This window comes from Triplophysa rosa, linkage group LG2, assembly GCF_024868665.1.
Source record: "Triplophysa rosa linkage group LG2, Trosa_1v2, whole genome shotgun sequence".
Classification (NCBI taxonomy): Eukaryota; Metazoa; Chordata; class Actinopteri; order Cypriniformes; family Nemacheilidae; genus Triplophysa; species Triplophysa rosa.
In genome coordinates this window covers 9,946,792-9,970,835 of record NC_079891.1, presented here as the reverse complement: position 1 = coordinate 9,970,835, position 24,044 = coordinate 9,946,792, and the positions used below count along the sequence as shown (strand labels likewise).

The window sequence follows — 24,044 nt, the reverse complement described above, 5'->3', positions numbered from 1 at the left end:
ATACATCGATTTGGATCGATGCACTGATTAATTTTCTAACGATAAGATGCATCGATGCCATGCGCAAAATATCAATATGGGGTACATTCATTTTGACACTATCCACGTCTCCATTCCTCATGTGACGTCTGTACAAGTGTTTTTTTTTAGTTCAGCATTTTCGCTGTATTTATTTTGCCGTGGAGCACAGTCACACCAAAAATCCTCCCCGCCACGGCTGCAGCTTCTCGGTGACGCACTTTCCCATTCCTTCCTAATTTGTCGGAAAGCTGTAATTTGTCTCGCCAGTTTTGCTAAATTAGCAACTCTTTCACTAGTTTTCGTGACTTTTGTTCAGTTGAGGCGCATGCAGACAAACTTAGCGTCTTTTTGAATAAACCTTATTTAAACCTAACATACCCATATTGTGTTGTTTATGAGATTGTTCAGGAATTTTGTGAATATAAAAAAATATTTTCTTTCATTCTGAACTTAGACCAGATCGAGCTGATTTGCATATTCACAGCAGCAGTAAAGTAATCAAGGACAGTGTTGGGCATTACTGTAGTTTAATTTTTTTTGTTAACAGAGTAATTTAATGCGTTATTATTTCCAAAATAGTAATTAGATTATAGTTCCAAGCTCAGGTAAATATACGTTACAGCTGCGTTACTGTAATAATGAGCTGGTCAGGTAGGATCTAAATGCAAACAGTATTTAATATAGTATTAGTAATATAGTATAGTATTTAATAGTTTTTACTATGTAACAGACGTTACATAGCCCCCCCTCTAAGGGCGGATTCCAGACGCCCCAAAACAACAGTTCAGGAGGGTGGAGGAGCAGAGATGGAACAGGGGGCAGGATGGAGGGCCAGGCCTGTCAAGGGGCCTGAACAGAACCTGGGCCATGGAACAGAGGTGGAGCTGGACCGTGGTCAAGCCACGGAGGCGCTGGCTGGGCTGGAGGCGCTGGCTGGGCTTGAGGCAGGGCCCTCAAGAAGATCACAGGAGTCCATCTTGGATGAGGTAGGGAACTCAAATACGCCGGACGGTACCGGCTCAAAGAACACAGGAAGACCGGACGGGACTGACTCGAAGATCTCTGGAAGGCCGGACGGAACTGGCTCAAAGACCTCTGGAATGCTGGATTGGACCGTCTTGGGGAACTTTAGAGCGGCCAGCTCGTCAGTAGCCTCAGGAACGGGAGAGCAGTGCACTAAACCTAACATACCCATATTGGGATGAATTTAATTGATTATGATCAATTATAATTATCTGGATCAAATTCATGATTTGGGGAAATCACTCACATTAAGAGCAGGTATCAAGAATCTGCATGTTTAGGGACTCCGGATTATGAGCATGAACTACAGACAAAGTCACATGTGAAATAAAACAGGACTTTATTATCTAGACTAGACACATACTAATCTAACATACACACATATAGTTTAGCATTGGAAGAAGGTTGAAGTTGAAACAGAGAGAAGAACAGAGCACGGATTTATGGAAGTATTTGATATTCAGAAGATTAATAGCCTGCACAAAACATCAGTTTCTTCTTTTAAAGCACCTTTGTTAAAAGGATTAATGATGCTCTATGCATCCATTAATACGAATAAGTATGATACTTGCATGTCTTGCCCATCAAAAGAAAGAAAGTGTCCTGATGCAGTTTGTTAAGCCTACAGTTGATCTTGGCTGGAAGTGATCAGAGAGAACCAGTTTTATGCAGAGGATCTGTATCTGGAAAGACGAGGCCGCAGCCTGGCACAAACTTAGGGGTCCAGGTGAAGTATTCATCTAGTCTACCCTTTAGAGATAGTTCTACCCTTGTAGAGGTGGCACGGACAGAACCCGAACAAAAAGAAAAGCAAAACGCAAAAAGAGAGAGGAGAGAAAGAACGAACCAGCTAACAGAAGAGACTGTGGTCTCTTTTAAGCTGTAAGGATGTCACATCCCACAGATGTAACTGACCCAATCAAGAGAATGGCACCTTTGGAGGGAAAGTTAATTGTCTTTGTCTTCCAACAATGGTGTTTTGCATGTGGAAGCTGATTGGATGTTCACTAAGAAAATTTCTAAGAGTTTGATAAAACGAATATGAAAAGAGTTACCAAAACACAACAAACATTAACATTAAGGAAATCACAAATGCGCCTCATAGACACCAAACATGATCTACATTTCATCTTGGTTAGATGAGTTACTACAAATCTAATAATTCTAGTAGTTACACACACATTCATTCAAACTACTTTGGATTAATGTTTAAGACAGACATAACAACAAGAACATCAATACATGTAAAGGTTATAAATTAATATATGTACATTTCTTGTCACAATCTCGGAGTGGAGGAAGAACCCAAATGCAGGCAGGCAGAGGTGAAGGGGTTAACAGAGAATTTATTTAAACAATAAACACAAAACAAGAACCCACGAGGGGGTAAAGAAGAAACACAGGTAAACAAAAACGAAGACTGACTAAACACTAGACTAACCAAACACTAGACAAAACTAAACTGAACACTTACTAGACAGAACGGAGGAATTCACAAAGGACACTGGCATGGGAAGCAGGAAGGCACAGAACATGGAACGCAGCAAGACACCATATACAATACACGAGCACAGGACAAAGAAACATGAGGGCATTAAATAGGGCAAGACAAACGAGGGATAATGACACAGGGCAGGTGGGAAACATCAGACACGGCAGGGAAGCAATACATGAAACGAGAGGGGCGGGGCCAATGACAAGACACGAGAAAGCACATGAGATGTCAAAACATAAACAACTCATGGCTTTCTCACATAAAACCTAAGGGCTCTGTCCCGATCCTGCCACACGACTAGAAATTCAGAAACAAGAGGGCAGGACCGTGACATTTCTATATAGATGTATTTAGGATTGTATGGTTGTCCCCGCAAAGTGAGTAAAGAGAGTTCATCTCCCTACATACCATTCGGTCGTAAAATACTCTTATCTTGATGGTTTGGTGTGGGTTGCTATAGTCACCAGAGATCCCCTAGGTGTTAGTTGCAGATTGGGGGTAGACCCCCTGGTGACTAGCTTGCTGGTTGGGTGAGGGGTGGTGGTGTTATGTTTCTTAAATATAACTCTTATTGCGTGTCTGATCAGTCTCAGGCACTACAATGCAGAAAAAAATCTGAAAATAAATAAGTGTAAGCAGAAATACATATGTACACAAATAAATGTATAAATGAATAAATGAAAAATTAAATATTGTGGAAAAACATTCTCGCATGCTGCTATCTGGTGCATTTTAAGAGCAAAATTAAGTGACTCAATCTAAGTAAAAAAAAAACAAATTATATTGTTGGATGAACATAAATAGAGAATATAGAGTGGTTATTTAAAAATAAACAAATTGATTTGTCTTTTACTACTGTACGCGTTTTCTTCCTTAAAAAGACTTCAAATCAAATAACTGTATGCACAAGGTAAAAAGCTATTATGCAGCAGTGCGTCTTTCGACAGCAGCTGTCAATCAAATAAGTAGCCAGTTACATCAAAGGTAATTGAGGGCTCTTTGAGGGAAACACACTTCTGACATGATTAAAACAGGGTGGAAAAACTTCACAAATTACTTAATTTTGTAATTACACCTCAGAAACCCCAAAAAATAAAATGATGTCATGACCCCTTTAACACTTACATTCAGAACTGCATTACTGCCAGTCACATAAAAAGGTAGATTGGTCTAATAAAATCTAAAAAGTAAGATTTATTGTTTATGCAACTGGCCCCAGGTTGCTGTTAGGCTTACTCAAGGTAAAAAAAAACCCTATACAGTTGCAGAAGATCTGATACTGCCTGCAATCATTGATATGTGCAAAACACTTTTGGGAACAAGGACTTTGGATATAAACTGAAATAAATTCCTTTGTCTCATACAACCATTGCTCAACCATGTGTGACTGCAAGTGGTGGAGAAACGTCTCGGTCTCGGACTGTAACCTTTGTTTCCTGATGGAGGGAATGAGACGCTGTGTTGCGAGACAGATTGGGGTTTGATCTTGTGAACTTATCATCTCCGAGAGGAATTTAAAAACGCCAATGAACTTGGCAAATGGCACGCACACGCCAGTCTCCGCCCCGTGCATACGGGTATAAAAGGAGATGGCGGTGCCCATTCATTCATCTTTTGGGCTGAGGAACCTGAGAGACATCTCCCGGTTGCTGCAGCAGGGAACAAAGGTTACAGTCGTAACCGAGATGTTCCCTTTCAGTCGGTCTCTTGACGTTGTGTTGAGAGACAGACTGGGGTCCTATACTACACGCTGCGGCGCTGAGCCGTATCACGAGCTCAAGCAGATCGACACTGACTGGACTAGAGAGTCACAAGTGAGCGCTACCGCAAGACGTAAACTTCCAGTGGGATCGGTAACTAGTAGCATACTTTGAGAGGCTCGTACCGACGGCCGTCACGGGCGGTGGCGTTGTTCTCTATTTTAGCGAGATAGCCGCCAAAATCGTAAGTAAACACTGCGAAGCACTGCTCTCTCTACTGAAAGAGTATGCTATGGAGACCACAGCCTACCACAAGGGGAGGTTACATGTGGAGACACCAGCATAGTCTCACCAGCAGGGAGAACTACATGGGATATGATGCGCGTGCCTGAGTAGGGAGCACACGACCCAGGTGGGTTGACCCACCGGGAGGGAGGTCACAGATTACCTATAGAGAACCGAGAGTGAGGAAGTCAACATACAGGACGACCCTGCAGGGTAGTCACTACGTATGGAGCAATAGTCCAAGTATAGCGGTCCACCTGAATAGGGGTGACTCTACCACTACTGGACTCTGTGTAACAGACAGCCAATGCTTAGTGATGGGTGGAAAGCCTATACTTCGCCCTGTGGGTGAAGTAGGGAGGCTCAATAGCGCACTGACCGGTTTACACCCACCCAGTCGCCGGTCTCACCTGCATAAGACACGGGCTGACACTGGTTCCACACGGAGATTGTAAAAACCTCGCGAAGGTATTGGGCATAGCCCAACCCGCAGCACTACAGATGTCTGCAAGAGAGGCACCCTGGGCCAGTGTCCACGAGGAGGCCATACCCCGAGTGGAGTGGGCTCTCACTGCAAGGGGGCATGGGCGATCTTGGACCAGTATGCCAAGTAATGGCATCCAGTCCAAGGAAGGTCAGGTCTGACTAAGGGGTGAGGGTGCGAAGGCACTTAGGCGTGATAGTAATATGCCTGGTGCCGGTGTGCCACACCCTCCAAGGAACGCGACTCTGAAGCCAGTGCTGGAGCGGTCACATGTGCATCAACCCGAGCGGAACAACCCTTGCTGAGGACGCCATATGCCCCAGGAGCCTCTGAAAAAGTTTCAGGGGGACCGCTGGTGTATGTCTGAATCGTTTCAGACAGTTCAGCACCGACTCTGCACGCTCATTGGTGAGACGCGCTATCATAGGGACAGAGTCAAGTTCCATACCGAGATAGGAGATGCTCTGTGCTGGGGAGAGCTTGCTCTTTTCCTGGTTGACCCGAAGGCCCAGACGGTCTAGGTGCCAAAGCACGAGGTCCCTGTGCGTGCACAACAGATCTCTCGAGTGAGCCAAGATAAGCCAGTCATCGAGATAGTTGAGTATCCACACGCCCTGCTCCCTGAACCCCGGGGAGGTTTGACGGCTCTGCGACTTACCTGCTTATTGTCGCCGGCCGACAGTGCTAAGGGGAGAGAAGAAAACACAGAGAGAGATAGAGAAAATCTTCTGTGAGAAAGGGCCCGGCTTTAGTGGAGACGCGGCAGGAAGTATCTCGTTCTGACCCGCCGGTGGAATGGCCGGGGGGTCGGGCCCGATGTTACTCTCTCTGGACTCATCCCGTCAGGGCCGCTTAGTTATCTTTTTAGTGGGCTGTTGCCGGGGCAGAAGCCTTCCTCCGTGGGGGTCTATGTCTCGCTTTTCACCACGCTCCGCCCCCAAGAACCAGAACCCGGGCAAGCATGGCTGACATCTCAGCGTCGAGCTTGGGGTGGGAGCTCCAAGGGGACTTACGCATCCAATGCCAGGAGGTAGCTGTCCCATGCAATGACAGAAAGTTCGTCCCCATTCTTCTGTCAAGTCTGCCCACTATGGGACGGTTCACCGCCGCCCATCGGGGATGTCAGGTGAACGTGCTGGGGCATGGATGGTCCGCGAAGCTGATGGAGCGACATCCGTGGCAACCCCCAAATCACCCCTGCTGCTCGCTGTAGCGGCGAACTCGATCAGGAAGCAAACGGGGTTGCCACAGCGTTCAAAAAGAACATAGCCAGCCGTGACCGCAACATCTCCGTCAGACTCTGGGATGAGTCTGTCACACCCAAGAACACAGCTGCGAGACATGCCCGCAACTATGAGAAATTTGCTCTTTTAGATGCTCTGTGGCTCACTGCCGAAACGCCCAGGGGAAGCCTGCTCGAACACAAGCGAAGTTACACTGCATGCTTCTTAAGTCCAGCAGTGTAGTAGTTTTCTCGAAGAGAATAGTTGCCTGACATCCAGTCACACAGGTTCTGATGAACAAAAGATGAATGAATGGGCACCGCCATTTCCTTTTATACCCGTATGCACGGGGCGGAGACTGGCATGCGCGTGCCATTCGTCAAGTTCATTGCCGTTTTTAAATTCCTCTCGGAGATGATAAGTTCTCAAGATCAAACACAATGTTGAGAGACCGACTGAAAGGGAACTGAAGTTGACAGAGGCATTTGCATTACAGCTGGATGACATCTCAAAGGATGCAGAGCTTTTGTCGTTTGTGCGTTTTGCAGACAAATATGAAATGCAGGAAGACTTTTTGTTTTGTAAACAACTACCTGAATGCACTACATGCTTGGAAATTGTATTTGGGCATTTGATGATTTTCTCAGAGAAACAATATTATGATGTAGCAGCTAACCACCCAAAGAATATGATGAAGTACAACAAAAACATGTACAGTGACAATGTACTGTTTTTAACATGAAATAACTAAATCAATATGATTGTTTTCAATTAATATTAGATGCTAAGCTAAATATTCAGCTCTACTTTTTTCACATTTTTATTGGGGTCCCTGCTCTGTTTCTGTATCCCTAAGGGGTCCTTGCCCTGAAAAATGGTGAAGAACTCTGTTATACTGTAGTTGCTTCAGATTTAAATTTATACTGGGGAACGTGCCCCAGTAAAAGAAGTTTAGCGACAGCCCTGCGGTTCCCTGCTCTGTTTCTGTACCCCTAAGGGGTCCTTTCCCTGAAAAATACTGAAGACACACTTTGAAATAAGGAGTTTTAATTTCTCTAATAGATTTCTTCTGGTAAAAAGACAACTTCGCTAAAAGTGAACTCTCTTCTACACTCTTTTGCTTTGTTTATCTTATTCAGACACAAGTGAGGAGTCACAGAGTCAATCTGGAGAGTACAATGTAGGTGTCTTTAAATAGCCCCATTCTTGTTTTTATTTCTCATGTATATCAATACAAGTTTTTCTACATTAATGATGGTGGCTTCCTTTTTATATATTTTTTTAATTTGTCAGCCATCTATCTATTCAAGGAGGGTTTTCTCTGCTGAAGACGTTCCAAAAAACTGCAGACTTAAAGGACATTACAACATCTATAACGGGAGGTGGGGATTGTTTTAATTTACATCCAAACTGAATGTAACTATTACAATAAGAGCACAGATCACTGAATTAAATAATCATGTATATTTTAGTATTAAATTTTATCCTAATTATATACCAAATTTAAAAAATGACTTGTTTTAAAGCAGTGCTTTCACTGTGGTCTGACAGGAAGCGTGCTGTAAGAACAAAAATGTTCACAGTTAAAGAGAATGAGCAGTGCATCCTGGACAACACTACTGGGAGTGATACAGATGGGATTTGACACACAACAAGGCAGAGCTTTGTAGGTTTCAGGTATTATATAATAGTTGAGACTGTATATTGGTAAACTATGTGTATTAATATGAAACATGGTATTCACAATCATGAAATGAGATATGACTTCCAACTTTTTTGCTTTCAACTTTTTTTTACGTTGCTCTAAAATCACGAGAGTTGTCTCGTTGGACCCCTTGGGGCATACCAAATTGATAAATACCCAACATTCCCTAGTCAGCCATTATGAATTTTGTCAAAAATTCAGTAGAGTACAAAAACAGTTGTACATTAATATTCATGAAACGTAGTACAAACATAGTATCACAATCATAATTTAAGGGTACATGCACACTTTCTGGTTCACCCACTGTTTCATATTTTGCAAATAACTAAAACTGGTAACACTTTACAGTAAGCTTTTTTATTAAAGCAATAGTTCACCCAAAAATGAAAATTCTGTCATCATTTACTCTCCCTCAGATTGTTCCAACCCTGTATCCATTTCTTCGTTCTGCTAAACACAAAGGGAGATATTTGGAAGAATGTCACTAACCAAGCAGATCTCGCCCCCCATTTACTGCCTTAGTAGGAAAAATATAGACTATGGGAGTCAATGCTCGGTTACTGACATTCTTTTAAATATCTTCCTTTGTATTTAGCAGAACAAAGACTGTTTGTTCCAGGTTTGGAACAATCTGAGGGCGATTAAATGACAAAACTTTCATTTTTGGGTGAACTATCCCTTTAAGGTAGTTGTTAACATTAGTAAATTCTTTAACTAATATGAATTAACAATGAGCAATATAGTTTTTCAGCATTCATTCATCCCTGTTAATGTTAGTTAATGTCACATATTTTAATGTTAGTTCAGGGTGCATTAACTAATGTTAACAGTGACAATCAAGGCTTGACATTAAAACCCGATTTCAGCTGTGACCGGTAGAACAGCCACTCCCACTAGTCATTTTGACGGGTTGAATATTATTTTTAAAAATCATGCAAAATAATAAACATTGGGCAATGCGACACTACGAAACTACAACTCCCATGAGTGCTCCCTGCACGCAGTGGTTGGTCACTAAAGACACACAAGCCCTAGTGAAGAAGTGTAATGAAAGGCCAGCATGTCGACTAAACAGGCAAAGACAGCTTCGCTACAAGATAGTGTGGCCCAATGTACAATCCTTGTACTCATGAAGTCCGCTGAGCTCGAAGATGAAGATATTAGCTGCATCTCAATTCGAAGGCTGCTTCCTCCGGAGGTTGCATTTTTCAAACGCATATGTCATTGAGGTTTATTATTTCAGGTTTTATTTCAGAAAGGCAACTGTTACATTTCAATGTAAGAATGAAACTACAAAGATTACATTTTAAGATAAATAATTGTTAATATTAGAATGTTTTTCATTGAAATGAGACAACCTCGATGACGTATGCGGTGGACAAATAGACCTCCGGAGGACGCAGCCATTATTGGGAAGAAATGTTGACCCTTCACGGACTACGTGTGGATGTACGAGTAAGTACAGTATTGTGGTATATACCAGCTGATATATTTGGGTGATCAGTCTGCATTTAAATGGGTTTTTAATCTAGCTCAATCAAGTAAAATTACTTTAAATTAAGTAATTTGGCTATCATCAAGTAATTCAATGTCAACATTAATAAAAAAAAAGTTGATGTCAAACCCTGGTGACAATGTTTGATTTAAAAAATGTATTAGTAAATGCTAAAATTAACAAGAACTAAGATAAATAAATGCTGTTGAAGTATTGTTTGTTGTTAGTTTGTGTCTAATGCATTAACTAACTGTTAACAAATACAACCTTATTGTAAAGTCTTACCATAAAATCTTTATCTTAATGGGAAAATTGAAGAATTACTTCCATCAATGCAAGGAAGAGCAAATGATCAATGGTGTAATCCAGCTCTCTTCTGTTTCACCATGGCACTGTCAGACTTCTTGCTTTAGATGGTTGTAGGCTACCCTTATGAAAATTAACCCTTGATTCTGCCCTGGCTCGGATATGGTTTTCACCAGAACACTGTAATGAATATCAGGGAAATTTGGAGGTTTTAACTCCATGGCAAATACACACAATTGACGTTATTAACTATGTGTATCCAGTAGCATTTACCCGATGCAGCGGAATCAAAAATAACGATTACTATCTATTACTATCAATGTTATGCATGTATGTTATTACTCACAGTGCATGTAGATTGCACTGCTACCACTCATTATTACTCGTTGTTGTGTTCTTTCAAATAAATTCAGAATAAGTAACATGACCCTGGATGTTGGGTGTGTCCTGATTGATCTCCAAGTGTTGATACATCTTAAAATGTTATGAAAGTGTAAGACATAACATATATTGGCTAGGCGTTGGATAAAATTAGTACCTCAACAAGTCGTGAATAGAAAGGTGCACTCTTTTTTTTTTTATGCATAGCTAAAGTAAGCCAGGTTAGCTAGGATGGCTTTGGCTATAGGACATATGTAAGCTTTTGATGAAAGCATTGAACCTACATGGAAAGTTTTGACCATTTTCTAGAGGCTAACATCATTGCTGCCTCTAAGAAAGTGCATGTACTACTTAGTGTTATCGGACGAAAAACCTACGGGCCGGATTATCCAATGGGCATTATGGGCACAGGCCCAGGGGCCCATGCGCGCTTGGGGCCCAGGCAAGGGTAAGAAAATTTCACATAACAGCGTTTACGCCAAATTCATTTGTGTGCGCACATTGAGGTGCACACACAAAACATTGTTTCTGAATTAGAAAATCTGTCTTTTGATTTAGTCACTTTTACGAGCCATCTAGAGGCTTTTGTTCAGAAGAAGCGCATAGCGACAAATCTAGCGACTTCTTGGATAAACCTTAGCTTTCATTCAGTGCGAAAATGTCGCCAGTGCTGCCCCACGAGCGCGAGGTCTCTCTTTCCCGGCGCAGGGATCCCTTCTCTCGGCGTCACTCTGTACAGTGAGTGGCAGGAAGTAGCACCACCGTACGACAGGTGACTCGTGAATAAAATGAGTACAAAACAGCGTTTCCAACAACCTGTCACTGTTATCGACTGTTTGGATATATAAACATGAACAAATTTCATCCGTAAATATGCACATGGTTACCATGAGGCTGTGTGAAAGATCATATAACGTTAGCCGAAATCACCGCTTTTTATTGTGAGTTGGATGATGTCGCGTCATGAACTGACAACAGAAACTGAAAACACAGTATGTCAATGAGAACGGTTTTATTGTTGTAAACATGAGTTGATATACCCTCGCGGGCTGTCTTAAATCTTAAAAGGTAAGCGTTTTTTACATTTATTTGGTGGTGCTTCCTTGCCAATTATGAATTATTTTATATTGATATAATGTTGATCAGTAACTGCCCTACTTTACCAATATTAAGCCTTCATTATTAGATAATCCACAGTGCTTTTACATACATTGCAAAATGTTGACATACGCACACTGATGTCGTAATATATAGGCTAAAGAATTATACTTATAATACTCGTTAATGCCGTTTACTGTAACACATTACATCTTAAATAAGAACGTGAGTCGCAAGGTGCTTGTTATACAAATAAAGTTTAACAAATAGACAAATTACTCTTGAAGTACAATCATTGACAAAGACTGCCCATTTATTCTTAGAAAAATAAAGAAGAAAATATTTGAAAATTGCACTTAAGAATATTCTTAAAAACCTTCTGTAATTTATCTTAAGTTCTTATATTTTCTCTTAAGAACCGTTTTGCATGTCCTGCATGTTTGTGTGTGAATTATGGAAGAATCTGATAGAACTGATTCGGTAGAGGTGTGGTAGTGTGTGCTGCTTGCATATGCCAGTGAGTTACAGTATGCTGGGAAATGTCTTAATATTGTTGTTGCTGGTCCAGAAAAACATTGTTGCAATCATGAGGTGTAAATCCTGTATGATGGAGGATGTGTACAGGTGTTGATATAGTCCTTCAGGTTGTGATCATAGTTTGTAACGTGTCAATGTAATCCTGTAAAAGATAGAGGTGTTTATACGCATGGTAGGCTAATTAAAAACTTTATTGTGTGCATGTGTATGTGGGGGGGGTCCATAAAACACTTGTGCCCAGGGGCCTCTGAATTCTTAATCCGGGCCTGCCTACTGATTACTCCGCTTATTGCACCGGACAAGCCAGTGAGTCATTGACACAGTATGTTGCAGTGCTTGGGTGATGAGCAGAAAACTGCGAATTTGGAGGACACTTAGATGATGCACCTGTGATAGATTCTAACAGTGGGACTAGATACTATGACCAACCAGAACATACCTACTATTCTAACAACTCAGGTCAGACGTTATCCAGCCAGAGTGATCAAACCTCCCAATCGTTACATGTCATTATAGACTTATTGAACTAATAAAAGTCTGCTGGACTTAACTGTAATTATTTATGCTAGCAAGCCTGTTCTGACATGGGGCAAAATAATTCCCGAATTAATCCCGACTTTCGTCCACTGTAGAGGACATCCTGTTTCATTGATTTTCTCGGACACAGTACATGTCACAGTTTTAAGTCTGGATGTCCTGTAAAGCACATTCAGGGCCTTTCAGAGATACCAAATGTTTGGAGATTTTACCATGACAACTCCCTCTTCATGGTCTTTACATATGACTGGCATTAATTGAATGATCACATTTTTCACCCTTATGGAAAATTATAATATTTTGCAATTATCATTTAACTCTGACTGTAGTGAACAGCAGGACTTAAAGCATGTAAATCAGGCATTTTGGAAGACACAACAAGTGAATACAGACAAAAATGATGTATTAATATTCCTATGAAATATTTGATATTCTCATAGATATGATGTAATTGAATAGAATAGGACTACAAATTTATGTCAATTTTACACACATATTGTACGAAGTATAATAGTATATCAAATCGTTTTGTTATATCTTGCATATTCCTAATGTCCACTACAAAGAACATAGAATAACTAATGAATAATGTTTTTATCTCCATTTGTTTTATGCTCCGATCAATGTCATGACAATAAAAAACAAAATTGACAAATAAATCTCTGGGTCTCAGGAGGCTAGACTAGGGCTCTTTTGAGTTCGCTCCCTAGCTCCCGAGGTCATGAATCAGTATATTGTGTACACGCTTTCAGGCGCTGGTAAGGACCCTGACTCACTTCACATTGGGACACTGTTCACTTATTTTCCTGTGACGTGACAGTTTAAGCGCATTGTGACACTTCACAGCTGGTAATTATCAACAACAGGCAAAGTTGTTCTCTGACTTTATTTTTTAAAGGCGCAGTTCTTGAAAATCAGCAGCCACTAGCGTTGTATTATAGTTTTGCAATGAATCTCTGAGTCATTTGCCCACCCCTCCCTTTCGAATTACGACGGAGGCCGCAACAGTAAAAAAAGATGTCGTCTACTGAGACAGCGGATAGTAGTGATACAAGCAGGTAAGGCAATATATTAACGTAATTAATCATTTAACATGTATTCTATTGCGAAAGTTACTGTTACAATTCTATAATTAGATATATTTCTTGCGTGCTATCTAGTACACGCTGAGAGTAGTGAAGTAACTAAAGTTAGCTAATCATAAATAGCAACGCTGTTCAAAGCGTTTGATCTGACAGCGACATAGGCAGTTAGGTGTAAGTTAGTAGACGTTTGTCTCCCCCTTTGTAAAGTCAGGAACAACCGGAGTATGTACCGCAGGGACGGAAAAACATTATTATTCGGAGGTTATATGGCCATTTGTATTAAATGCTAATGTTACCGTTTCAACAAAACAGTTGTTTGGTAAACATTGAAAAAATGGAAACATTGAAAATGTTGAATTATCTTACCAGTCTAGCAGAAAACAGGCAACTTCGGCGTCGCCTTGAAAACATTTGTCTTTCAACAGTGCCTTCCATCTGGTAATAGATACACCGATGTTTTTCCTGGATTTCTGATGCCGTTTGTCTCCAATTCGTCTGGCAGCATCACGTTTGCGCTTCTTTGACGACGGAGATTCACGCTTTGTCGGCGCTTGTGCACAATACGCATGGTCCTCCATATTATCAAAACTTCTAAGACAGAACAATCAGTTGCTTCAGCTAGACGACGACTACTCCTCCTCCTCTCCGTACTACGACTTACTACTTTGTGCATCTTCAACTCAGTGATAACGCAAGCTGCGTCTAAAAACACACACGAAGACCAACATATACGAAACGCGCTCTGTAGAGCTGTTTGTCCGTTAGAGCTTACTGTACAAAACATGGCTGCGCAACATAACAAATTCGATGTAGATAGGCCCGCTCCCTATGTAGATACAACTGGTTTATTCTAAAGTAATAAAAACATAACTTTTCATTACGTAAGGTTTTTATACACATCTAAAGACACAGTTTTGTATGTTATATTGCATTTCTGTTAATAGATCATACAAAACATCCCGCACTGTACCTTTAAATACTGCTTGAAGTACATATGAGAAATACTTTCATTATTCTGTCACAGATCCATGCACAAATGTGGTCGATTATTACATTTAACAGTTAAGTCAATTGTGTTCCCTGTCTGTCTAGAAATGTGTGTTTATACATAAAATAAAATAAAATAAACGTATTTTCAAAAGTTCTGTCGTGTTTCATATATTTTATTGAGTTGGCTTGTGTGATTTGGTTAAACGGCTTCCAAAAATATCACATGATTTCCGGTAAAGGAACATAGTAAGCATTGATGCTCCCTAATTTTTGCATTGCATTGTGTGAATTTTTAGGGAGACTAACATAATCAGTGCACTGGAAGGATTTTGCGAATGAGACTGCACTTAAAAAAGCAGACACTGATCTGTAGCCTCACTACTGCACAAGGGAGCTGATTGAGACACACCCTAGAACAAAATTAAAAAAAATATATATTTATGTTGTTGAAAATGCATTGTGTTGCAACCAGAATGCTTGAGTTGTTAAGTATGCATTGTGTTTTGCTTTTTGATTATAAGGGGAGAAAATGTTATGTACTGTATGTATGTTGTTCCTCACAGTGCCCATAGAAGGCACTGCTACCACTTATTATAGTACTATTGTCAAGGGCCGGCTTACCAATGAAAGGTACTTTATAAAGGGCGAACCCATACCAACTGTCACGGAAAAGCCCATCAAAATCCTTGGACGGTGGACCTTAAAGACACCGAACAGGTGGAACAACTCGGGCACTTACCACGCCTGATGTGGTCAATTTCAATGTATGAGCTCACGGTGTCTAACACCAAGAACCTGGAGAGATTGGTGAGTACACAAGTGAGGAAATGGCTTGGGCTACCAAGATGCCTTAGCAACATAGGGCTGTACGAGAATGGAGCTCTCTTTCTTCCCATTTCAAGCCTTGTGTGCTCAAAGAATCCTGTGATCCCTGTGTAAGAGATGCTGCTCCAACAGTAGCGACAGGGAGGAAATGGAGCCAAACAACAGTGGTAGCAGATGCAAAGGCAGCCCTCAGACATGGGGACATCTTGGGACAAGTTCAACATGGCAGAGGGGAACTTGCTTTGGCATCAACCACACCCACATGGCGAAAAGCAACACCAAAGGAACAGCGTCACCTGGTAGTTGAGGAGGTTCAGATACACATTATACTAAAGTGCCTGGCTGCAGCAGTAGAGACCAAGAGTGGCAGCAAACGCCATCCCCCAAAACGCCCAGACTAACTTGCTAAAAAGGCAACCCTTTATTCGGGGCAGAAAACGTGGGCCAAGCCCTTATCCCCAGATTCAGGTCTGCTGAGTATAGCCAGGGACTGGGAAATCCGAGTTGATTTAAACCACAGACTTACTTAAACCCTTGGAAATCACAGCGACCAATCTGTGGCCGGACATGGTTCTGTGGTCCAGCTCCAGTAGGACAGTCATCATAGTTGAGTTGACTGTACCTTGGTAAGAGGCCATTAACGAAGCATTTGAAAAAAAAAAATCCGGTATGCCAACTTGGCAGTGGAGGATGAAGATCAGGGATGGACAGCGAAAGTGTTCCCGGTGGAAGTGGGCTGCAGGGGCTTGTTTCCAATTCTACTACAAGGCTGCTTAAGGAAGTGGGGATCAGAGGACAGGCCCAATGGACGGAAGTCAGAGAACTTGCCTCTGTTGCTGAGAGAAGCAGCCACTGATGCTGAGAGAAGCAGCCACTGGCTGTGGTTGAAATGGAAGGACACAATATGGGCTGCCAAATGACCACTTAATAAAATGGTGTTGTGTGTTATAATGTTACGCCGTATAGAACCAGGGGCACTGAGCATGCATTAACGGTGCCAGTGGGGCTAGAACAGCCTTAGCCAAAAGGGTGGCTCGTATGGTTGTGTTGAGGTTATGGTAATGTGTTGTAATGTTATGCCATACGGGACCAGGGGCACTGAGCGCATGCATTAACGGTGTCAGTGGGGCTAGAACAGCCTTAGTCAACGGGTTGGCGTGTATGGTTGCGTTGAGGTGTGATGCCCACCGAGCTACCAGCAAAGCAAGTGTTGTTGAGGCTGCAGCCACTAATCTGGATGAGCTAACTGACACAGGCAGTGGGGTTCAGAGGACAGGTCCAGTGGAGGATGATCAAGAACTGGGCAGTGGTGTGGAAAGAAGAAGCCAATGGTTGTGGTGAGGTGGATGGACACAGCATGGGCTGCCAGATGACCTTGTAACAATGCGACACACACCCAGGTCTGATCAACCTGTGGTGGGCCTCCCTTGGCTGAAGGTGTCTTGTGATAAAGGGCCAAAACACCCAATGAGGCTGAGGTGCACAACTGACGATGGGAACCATACAAAGGGCATTATCAAGCAGCACCTCACCAAAAGGCATCTTTCACCCAGGATAATGGATGTGATGAAAGTGGGATCGGACACACAACTCATGAGATGTCTCTCTGATAATAGCAAGAAAAGGCAAGGAATCTTTTGAAACTATTGGGCCAAAAAATGTTTTAATTCTTAATAGCAGCCTGGCTTCTGGAGTTATACCAATGTCTTTTAAACATGCAGTGGTGGAACCAGTGATCAAAAAATTGAATCTGGATGCAACAATTCTTGCCAATTTCAGGCCCATCTCGAAACGTCCATTTCTTTCCAAACTACTGGAGAAGGTTGTGGTTGGACAATTGCAATCATTTTTAGATCTACATGGTATTCACGAAATGTTTCAGTCCGGTTTCAAATCTTCTCATAGTACAGAAACTGCATTGCTAAAGGTTAATAATAACTTGTTACTTGCTACTGATTCAGGGGATTATGCGATTTTTATCTTGGCCATATTAGAACAATACGTTGTTATTAAGGGTACTGCGTTGGGATGGTTTAGATCCTATTTGTCTGATAGATCTTTCTCAGTTTGGGTCGGAGAGTGTGTCTCCTCAACTGCCTCTTTCACGTGTGGGGTCCCCCAGGGCTCTATTTTGGGGCCTATTCTGGTCTGTATATGCTTCCCTTAGTTTTTCTTTTTTAGGAAATTTGGTATTTCGTTTTACTGTTATGCTCATGACATGCAAATTTATCTGCCTTGTGAATTGTAAAGATATTGGCTCTTTAGCGCCACTACTGCATTGCCTTGAGGAATCAAGACCTGGATGGCACTATAATTCCTTAAAGGATTGTGATTTTAAACTGGACAAACAGATTAACTCCGTAGTTAAATCTAGTTTTCAACTCACTAAGGTGAAATCTTTCCTGTCTCCTAAAGACTTTGAAAGAATTTTTACATATTTTTATTTCGACTCGCCTGGACTACTGTCTAGCCTATATATAAGCGTTAGTCAGGCTTCCATTTCCAGATTGCAGATGGTCCAGAATGCGGCTGCACGCCTGTTGACTGGCACACGAAAGCAGGAACATATTACCCCTGTTCTCGCCTCTCTTCACTGGCTACCGGTCCATTTTAGTATTATTTTAAGATTTTAGTTTTAGTCTTTAAATCTCTCAATGGTTTAGCCCCTAAATATTTGTCCGACTTGATTAAGCCGTATGCTCCACTAAGAGCTCTTAGGTCTGCTGACCATTTGCTTTTGGCTGCCCCTCGGGCTAAGGTAAAGAGTAGGGGTGACCGGGCATTGGCAGTGGCGGCCCCAAAGCTCTGGAATAGCTTGCCCCTCTACATTAGACAGGCCCTGACACTTGTTGTTTTTAAATCTAGTCTTAAATCTTATTTTTACAGTTTGGCATTTGACACTATGTGAGAGCTGCTTCAGTGTATTGATTTGTTTTTCTATTGACCGGTTTTATTATTGATACTTATACTCTCGTATGCATGTACACCACTTTGTTAAACACTTTGATTTTTTTTAAAAGCTTTATAAATAGACTTTGATAATAGTCTGTCATTCTTTCTTAAAGAACTCATCGGATGAGCCCTTTCAACAAGTTGGTATGATTTATTAGGGTCTTCATGAAATGTCTGGAACATATTTTGCTTAAAAACTCTCAATGCCTGTGTAAACAAAACCCTTTTTGCCTTGTCAAAAACAGCTATGCTCACAGCAACCCGTTTTGGTGCATGTCTCTTTAAATGATAATGAGTTACAGCGCACTCCATCCCCCTTCCGTATGGCATGTCAACACAACACACATGTAGTAACTACCATGGCAATGGTTTAGCTAAATTATGTTTACTGAACTCCTCTGTGGTTAGTTTAGTTTTAAATGTCTCAAATCATTCGTCCTTGAGACTAAAAAAATCTGTCACAGCAAACAGTCACAGCAAACAGTCCTAATGCGCTCACGTTGTGCGTGTATGCTCGCCTAAAATCCACGGAATGCGCACCTGAAGATCTCAGCGGAATTACATGGATTTTTACGTTGGACTTGTCGTTGACAAGTTATAATGCTGCACACACAAAGTGAGAGCATAACTAGTATGCTGTGACAGATTTTTCAGCCTAAGGACGAATGATTTGAGACGTTTAAAACAAAACTAACCGCAGTGTTCGCCCCTGTTCATTAGCAAAACAAACAGCTTGCTGCTGCTGAACATATTAACGCACATAATGTATTAACATACATACAACTAACCTCCAAGTGCCCATTTGCCAAATAACATATAAATATAGAGTAAATTTAACACTGGCTTTGAATGTTCTATTTAGCCCGTGACTGACTTGGCTCCCTTCGCTATCATATGCTAACATTATCCTCCTATATATACGGTACATGTACGTCAATTCAGACTGTTGATAAATATTACTTACATCGGCAGCTTTGTCTCGTTCAGTTGGTCTCGACCCCTCTTGAGGAACAACTTTGAAGCTAATTCTGCTTGTACTGTCCCAGGTTGATAAAGCACTCCGCCTTGAAGTGATTCGAGCAAACAAGCAGGTTTTTACTTATGGTTTCAGAGGGATTTCCACTAAAAATAAAATAAATCCACTCCTGTCTCTTCCGAGGTTAGGACTCTGTGCAGCGACTACATTGCATGTTGCATGTTGTCCACAAACTTTAGCCATGATGTCACGTACACCGCTGTCGCTTGTGAAAACAACAATGGCGGCAGCGCAGGGTGGAAATGTGTAAATTAAGGGGCGGTAATATTATAATAAGATCCTGGTATTACGTCACAACAGGAGCAAAATCTGAACGGCTCGATTTCTCACATGCTTGCAGGGAAAGGCTCATCAAGAGAAACTTACTGGGATCTTGTTTTTCACGTTTTCTGGGTTGCTAGATGGACCGGGGACCCGATTATAGCACTTAAACACAGAAAAAATTTGATTTTCATCCAATGACTCCTTTAAGTGGAACACACCTACAGTATCCCTATACACTTGTCCACCAGCCATGACAGGTAGCAAAAAACTAAAGTTATAGTCCATCGGTCCAGTCTCTGAATGTATAAAGAGAATAAACACTTTTCTGCAACTGACTGAATTTAAGTCATGGTGCTTTTTTTCCCATTTTAAATAGGCCTATATACAGTAGGCTAAACTCATCCAAAAGAGTGGAAAAGTGATGGCTGTGTTACTGTAAAATTGTTACAAAAAATAACAAACAAAAAAATCCCAGGTGCCCTAAAATTTTATTTAGAGCAATTTCAAATTGAAACATACTTTTTTATAATATCATTAACTTGTTAAAATTGTTACATTTTTACAGTGTAATAAAATACTTATTATATGTATTCTAAAAGCTGGAGGGGATGGGAATGCTGTGAAGGGCCCCCAAAATAAATTTTGCCTAGGGCCTCCAAATGTTTAGAACCGGCCCTGGAACTAACACACATATGTCGCTTGCGAAAACAAAAATGGTGGCAGTGCCATGGGTGGAAACGTTCAGATTAAGGGGCAGTAATATTATAATAAGAAGGACCCCTACCTACCTCAGAAAGGGTGCAAAATCTGATCGGCTAATTTTCTCTCAGTCATTTTTCACCTTTTCTGAGTTGGTAGATGCACCAGAGACCCGATTACAGCACTTAAACATGGAAAAAGTCTAAAAGTCTTGCTATTCATGACTTGAGACTTGACACGGATTTTAGTTAAATGACTAGAAATAGTCATTTTTTGTTTAAAAATTTTTTTTTTGAACGCGGCACAACCTAACTATGTGACGCAGAAGGCAAGCAGAGAGAGCTAACGAATAAGCATTGACAGTCGCGACTGAACATGGAAGGCGCTACGCCAAGAATAATTAACTTTGGGTACCAGGATTATGTGCGAGACGGTGCTAAGAAGAGAAGATATACAACCACCACTACTTCGAATTTCATTTGACACTTCAAATCCCACAAAAAAATTGTAAGTGACAAAGTCAGTCCCACTGTTTTCAGCTAGGCTAACGCTAACGTCTTGGTCATGTTAAAAGTTGATAAAAATCAATAATCCAAGGCACTCGAATATTATTGAATTTGATCATTATTTCATCATGGTTTTAATATTTTAAAAACGGTTGACACAAGTACTGCACACCTACACGTTGCAGCCAGAGGCGGATTAACCATATGGGCAATTGGGCAAGTGCCCAGGGGCACCAAGACTTTAGGGGCACCAAATAAACCCGCAATACAAAATATATTTTTTTATAAATGTACATAAGCATTTGTTTTTTAAAACTTAAGTCACGCATCTGCGCTAAATAGGCGTGGCACCATGTGCGGGAATACTCCCACTTCAGATAAAAATGGTTCTGTCCTCCGCACTTTATCGACACACCTCCGCCAATATTCCCGCCCATGTTATCTGGTTAGTTACATAGATTTGAGTGAATTAACATTCAGCCAATCACAAGTGACTGCTATTAGGCGAGTCGTCTTTCGTGTAGCCTATACTTTAATCTTCAAACAGATGGAAGCGGGAACGATGCAGAGCGCGTTGTTGTAGCGGCGACTAAAAATGCGGGGATTAGCACTGATTAATAAATGTATATACTGTATATACATGGCATGCGTCAGAAATAAGATGTTATAGTGCCGATAATGTATGCTAATAGTACGTGGAGGTAAGGCCACTATTTAAGATCCAAACCTGGGTTTTAAAGTGAAAGTGAAGAACGGTCGGTGTCATCACTATAGCAATCAATTCATACGTGTCCTTTTTAGTGGAGTACACTTTTATCTTAGTACTTATGTGATCGTTTAGTAAGAAGAATATACACATACTGTGCTTAAATAGAGCGTTTGAATAGCTGTATAGCAGTTAAAATAGTAACAATAACGTTTCATGTTATTTTTATGAATAACCTTGCTATACATTGTAATCTGGTGAATGCCACTTTGGTGAATTAAAGTCCCAATGTCCTGAAAATCTGTATATTGTTCCATTGTCCCCCTAATGTGAATACATACATGCAAACTATAGTGTGTGTGTGTGTGTGTGTGTGTGTGTGTGTGTGTGTGTGTGTGTGTGTGTGTGTGTGTGTGTGTGCGTGTGTGTGTGTGTGTGTGCGTGTGTGTGTCGTGGCACGCACAACATTTACACCTGTTAAAAAATGTTAGTGATTTTTTTTCACTACATCAAAACCTGAAATGTAACATTACAACACAAAGCAGGTGCCCCTTAACTACAGTAGGCCTAATTGTTAAAAATGCTTGAAAATCTTTTAATATATAAATCTTTTAATGAGTGGATTCTTTCGTGTGGGTAGGTGGGTTGATGGGGAGGCACCTCTGGGGCTGTTGCCCAGGGGCACCATGAGGTCTTAATACGCCTCTGGTTGCAGCTAATGAGCCTTCCTGAGCAACCTGGTCACGCTGTAAGTTACAGGACAAGCAGGAGAGAGAAGATTCAAATAATACAAAGAGAACGTATTTCACCCAATATCATATGTCTTGTTGGTGTGTGGATTTTGATTTGTATATCTCCGTTCATTTATGATTTTGTTGATTGTTAATTTTGATTAATTACATTAAAAGCAATAAAATAGCACAACAAAATAATATTTTCTTCATCTCTGTACCAGTTTTCTTTGCAGACTCAGCAGATGTATGCCTTACAGATGATGTGGACTCCTGCAGCTGCTACTGAGTTTATCCAAATTAATAAATGTTATTGAAATGGACAGTCCTCCAGACACTTATTTCAGTTTACAACTGCTTTAAAATATAATAAATATCCCTGAAAGTAATCTGCATCTTTTGAAGTGTTCTTGACATTTTAATAAGGTTTAAAGGTTAAAAATTTGTCATAATCTTCAAGTAGCGGTAAAAAATATGGACTGCCTTTCCAAACAGTGCATTAATATGAAATTGTCGCTACCCGATCTGTCCCTGTGTCATGAGGTATCAAGTCCTCTCTCAAAATTGTTACCCTTTAGGACCTCGACTGGTAGCTACACTGTTAGACTTTTCATTGTATTTTTTCTGTGTAGTGCTGCCAGTGACTTACTGTAAGTTCCCCTTTACAGCAGCTTAACTGTATATGTATCTTACAGTAATACGACTCTACTGCAACTAATTTTTACAGTATAATATCTATACTGTAATGTGTCACGGTCCCATCTTCTTGTTTATGAATCTCTAGTCGTGTGGCGGGATCGGGGCAGAGCCCTTAGGTTTTATGTGAGAAAACCATGAGTTGTTTGTTTTTACTTCTCATGTGTTTTCTCGTGTCTTGTCTTTGGCCCCGCCCCTCTCGTCTCATGTATTGCTTTCCTCCTGTGTCTCATGTTCCTCACCTGCCCTGTGTAATTATCCCTCGTTTGTCTTGCCTATTTAATGCCCTCTTGTTTCATTGTCTTGTTGCTCGTGGATTGTACTTCGTTCCATGTGTGCCTTGTTCGTTCTGTTCCTGCTCCCTGTTTAGTGTTGGTATTTGTTTATATTATTCTTGTTATTTTTGACCTTGTTTTGTCTTGCCCCCTAGTGGGAAGTTTTTGTTTGTATTTATCCTTAGTTGATTTCCCCCCATCGTGGGTTTTTGTTTTGTCTTGGTATTCATATTAAAATCTTTGTTAACCCCTTCACTGCCTGCCTGCATTTGGGTTCTTCCACGCACCAGTCGTGACAGTAATGTCTTTGTACAGTATAATACCCTTACCACAATTTGGCTTCAAAGTATTGTAACTCTACAGTAACTTTACTGCAATTATAACTTGCTAAATAGTATTGTAAAATGCATTCCTTCATAATAATTTTACAATAATTGTATTTCATATTATTTCACAATATGTAACACTAGCAGTACAAAATCTCTATGATTAGTTTACATGAATACTGTTATATTTTATAAATTAAAAATAAGTGACATAAGTGAATGTACAACAATATTTTTATTCAGTACATTATTATTTGTTACATCCATTAAAAATGGCTTTTTGAACAATGTGATACAACAATGCCTGATGACAACTGATGAAATCATAACAATATACCCGTATCTTTAAGAATACCCCAACAATAGGTTGAACACTGTAAATGTAGCCAATATTTTGGTTTTAAATCTATTATAACAAAACACACCAGGATGATGTTAATGAGCCTACAGGCACAAAGCTTACAAGATCCATTCTAGGCTTGTCTCTATTCTGGCGTTGAACTGGCACCGGTACATTGCTAGACAGATGATCTAAAGAGAAACAAAAATAAAATGTGTGAGAAATAGTCATGGAACTCATTTAAACTGTTGATGAACAGACAGGCAACAATTTATGCAATAGCATAAAATCTAACAATCAAAATAATCTTTTATTTTCTTCAA

General features: G+C 40.8%; 1 protein-coding gene across 13 annotated transcripts in view; it reads left to right on the top strand.

Moving 5' to 3' along the window:
• card9 (caspase recruitment domain family, member 9) overlaps window positions 1-23,307 on the top strand; it is a 50,781-nt gene extending 27,474 nt beyond the window's left edge. For 3 of the 13 annotated variants that reach the window (XR_008964804.1, XM_057358742.1, XM_057358715.1), the window contains 4 exons: window positions 7,371-7,411; window positions 7,525-7,613; window positions 7,783-7,897; window positions 22,309-23,307. Coding sequence is in view for 11 of the 13 variants with exons in the window: in XM_057358742.1 (XP_057214725.1) it covers window positions 7,371-7,411; window positions 7,525-7,613; window positions 7,783-7,876 (224 nt within the window). In the remaining 2 variants the exon portion in view is untranslated. Of the gene's footprint in view, window positions 1-751; window positions 3,392-7,370; window positions 7,412-7,524; window positions 7,614-7,782; window positions 7,909-9,268; window positions 10,710-22,308 lie in introns of those variants that run through there. The other 10 variants (XM_057358818.1, XM_057358749.1, XM_057358783.1 and 7 more) reach the window with 7 other exon arrangements.
• Window positions 23,308-24,044: the final 737 nt, after the last annotated feature.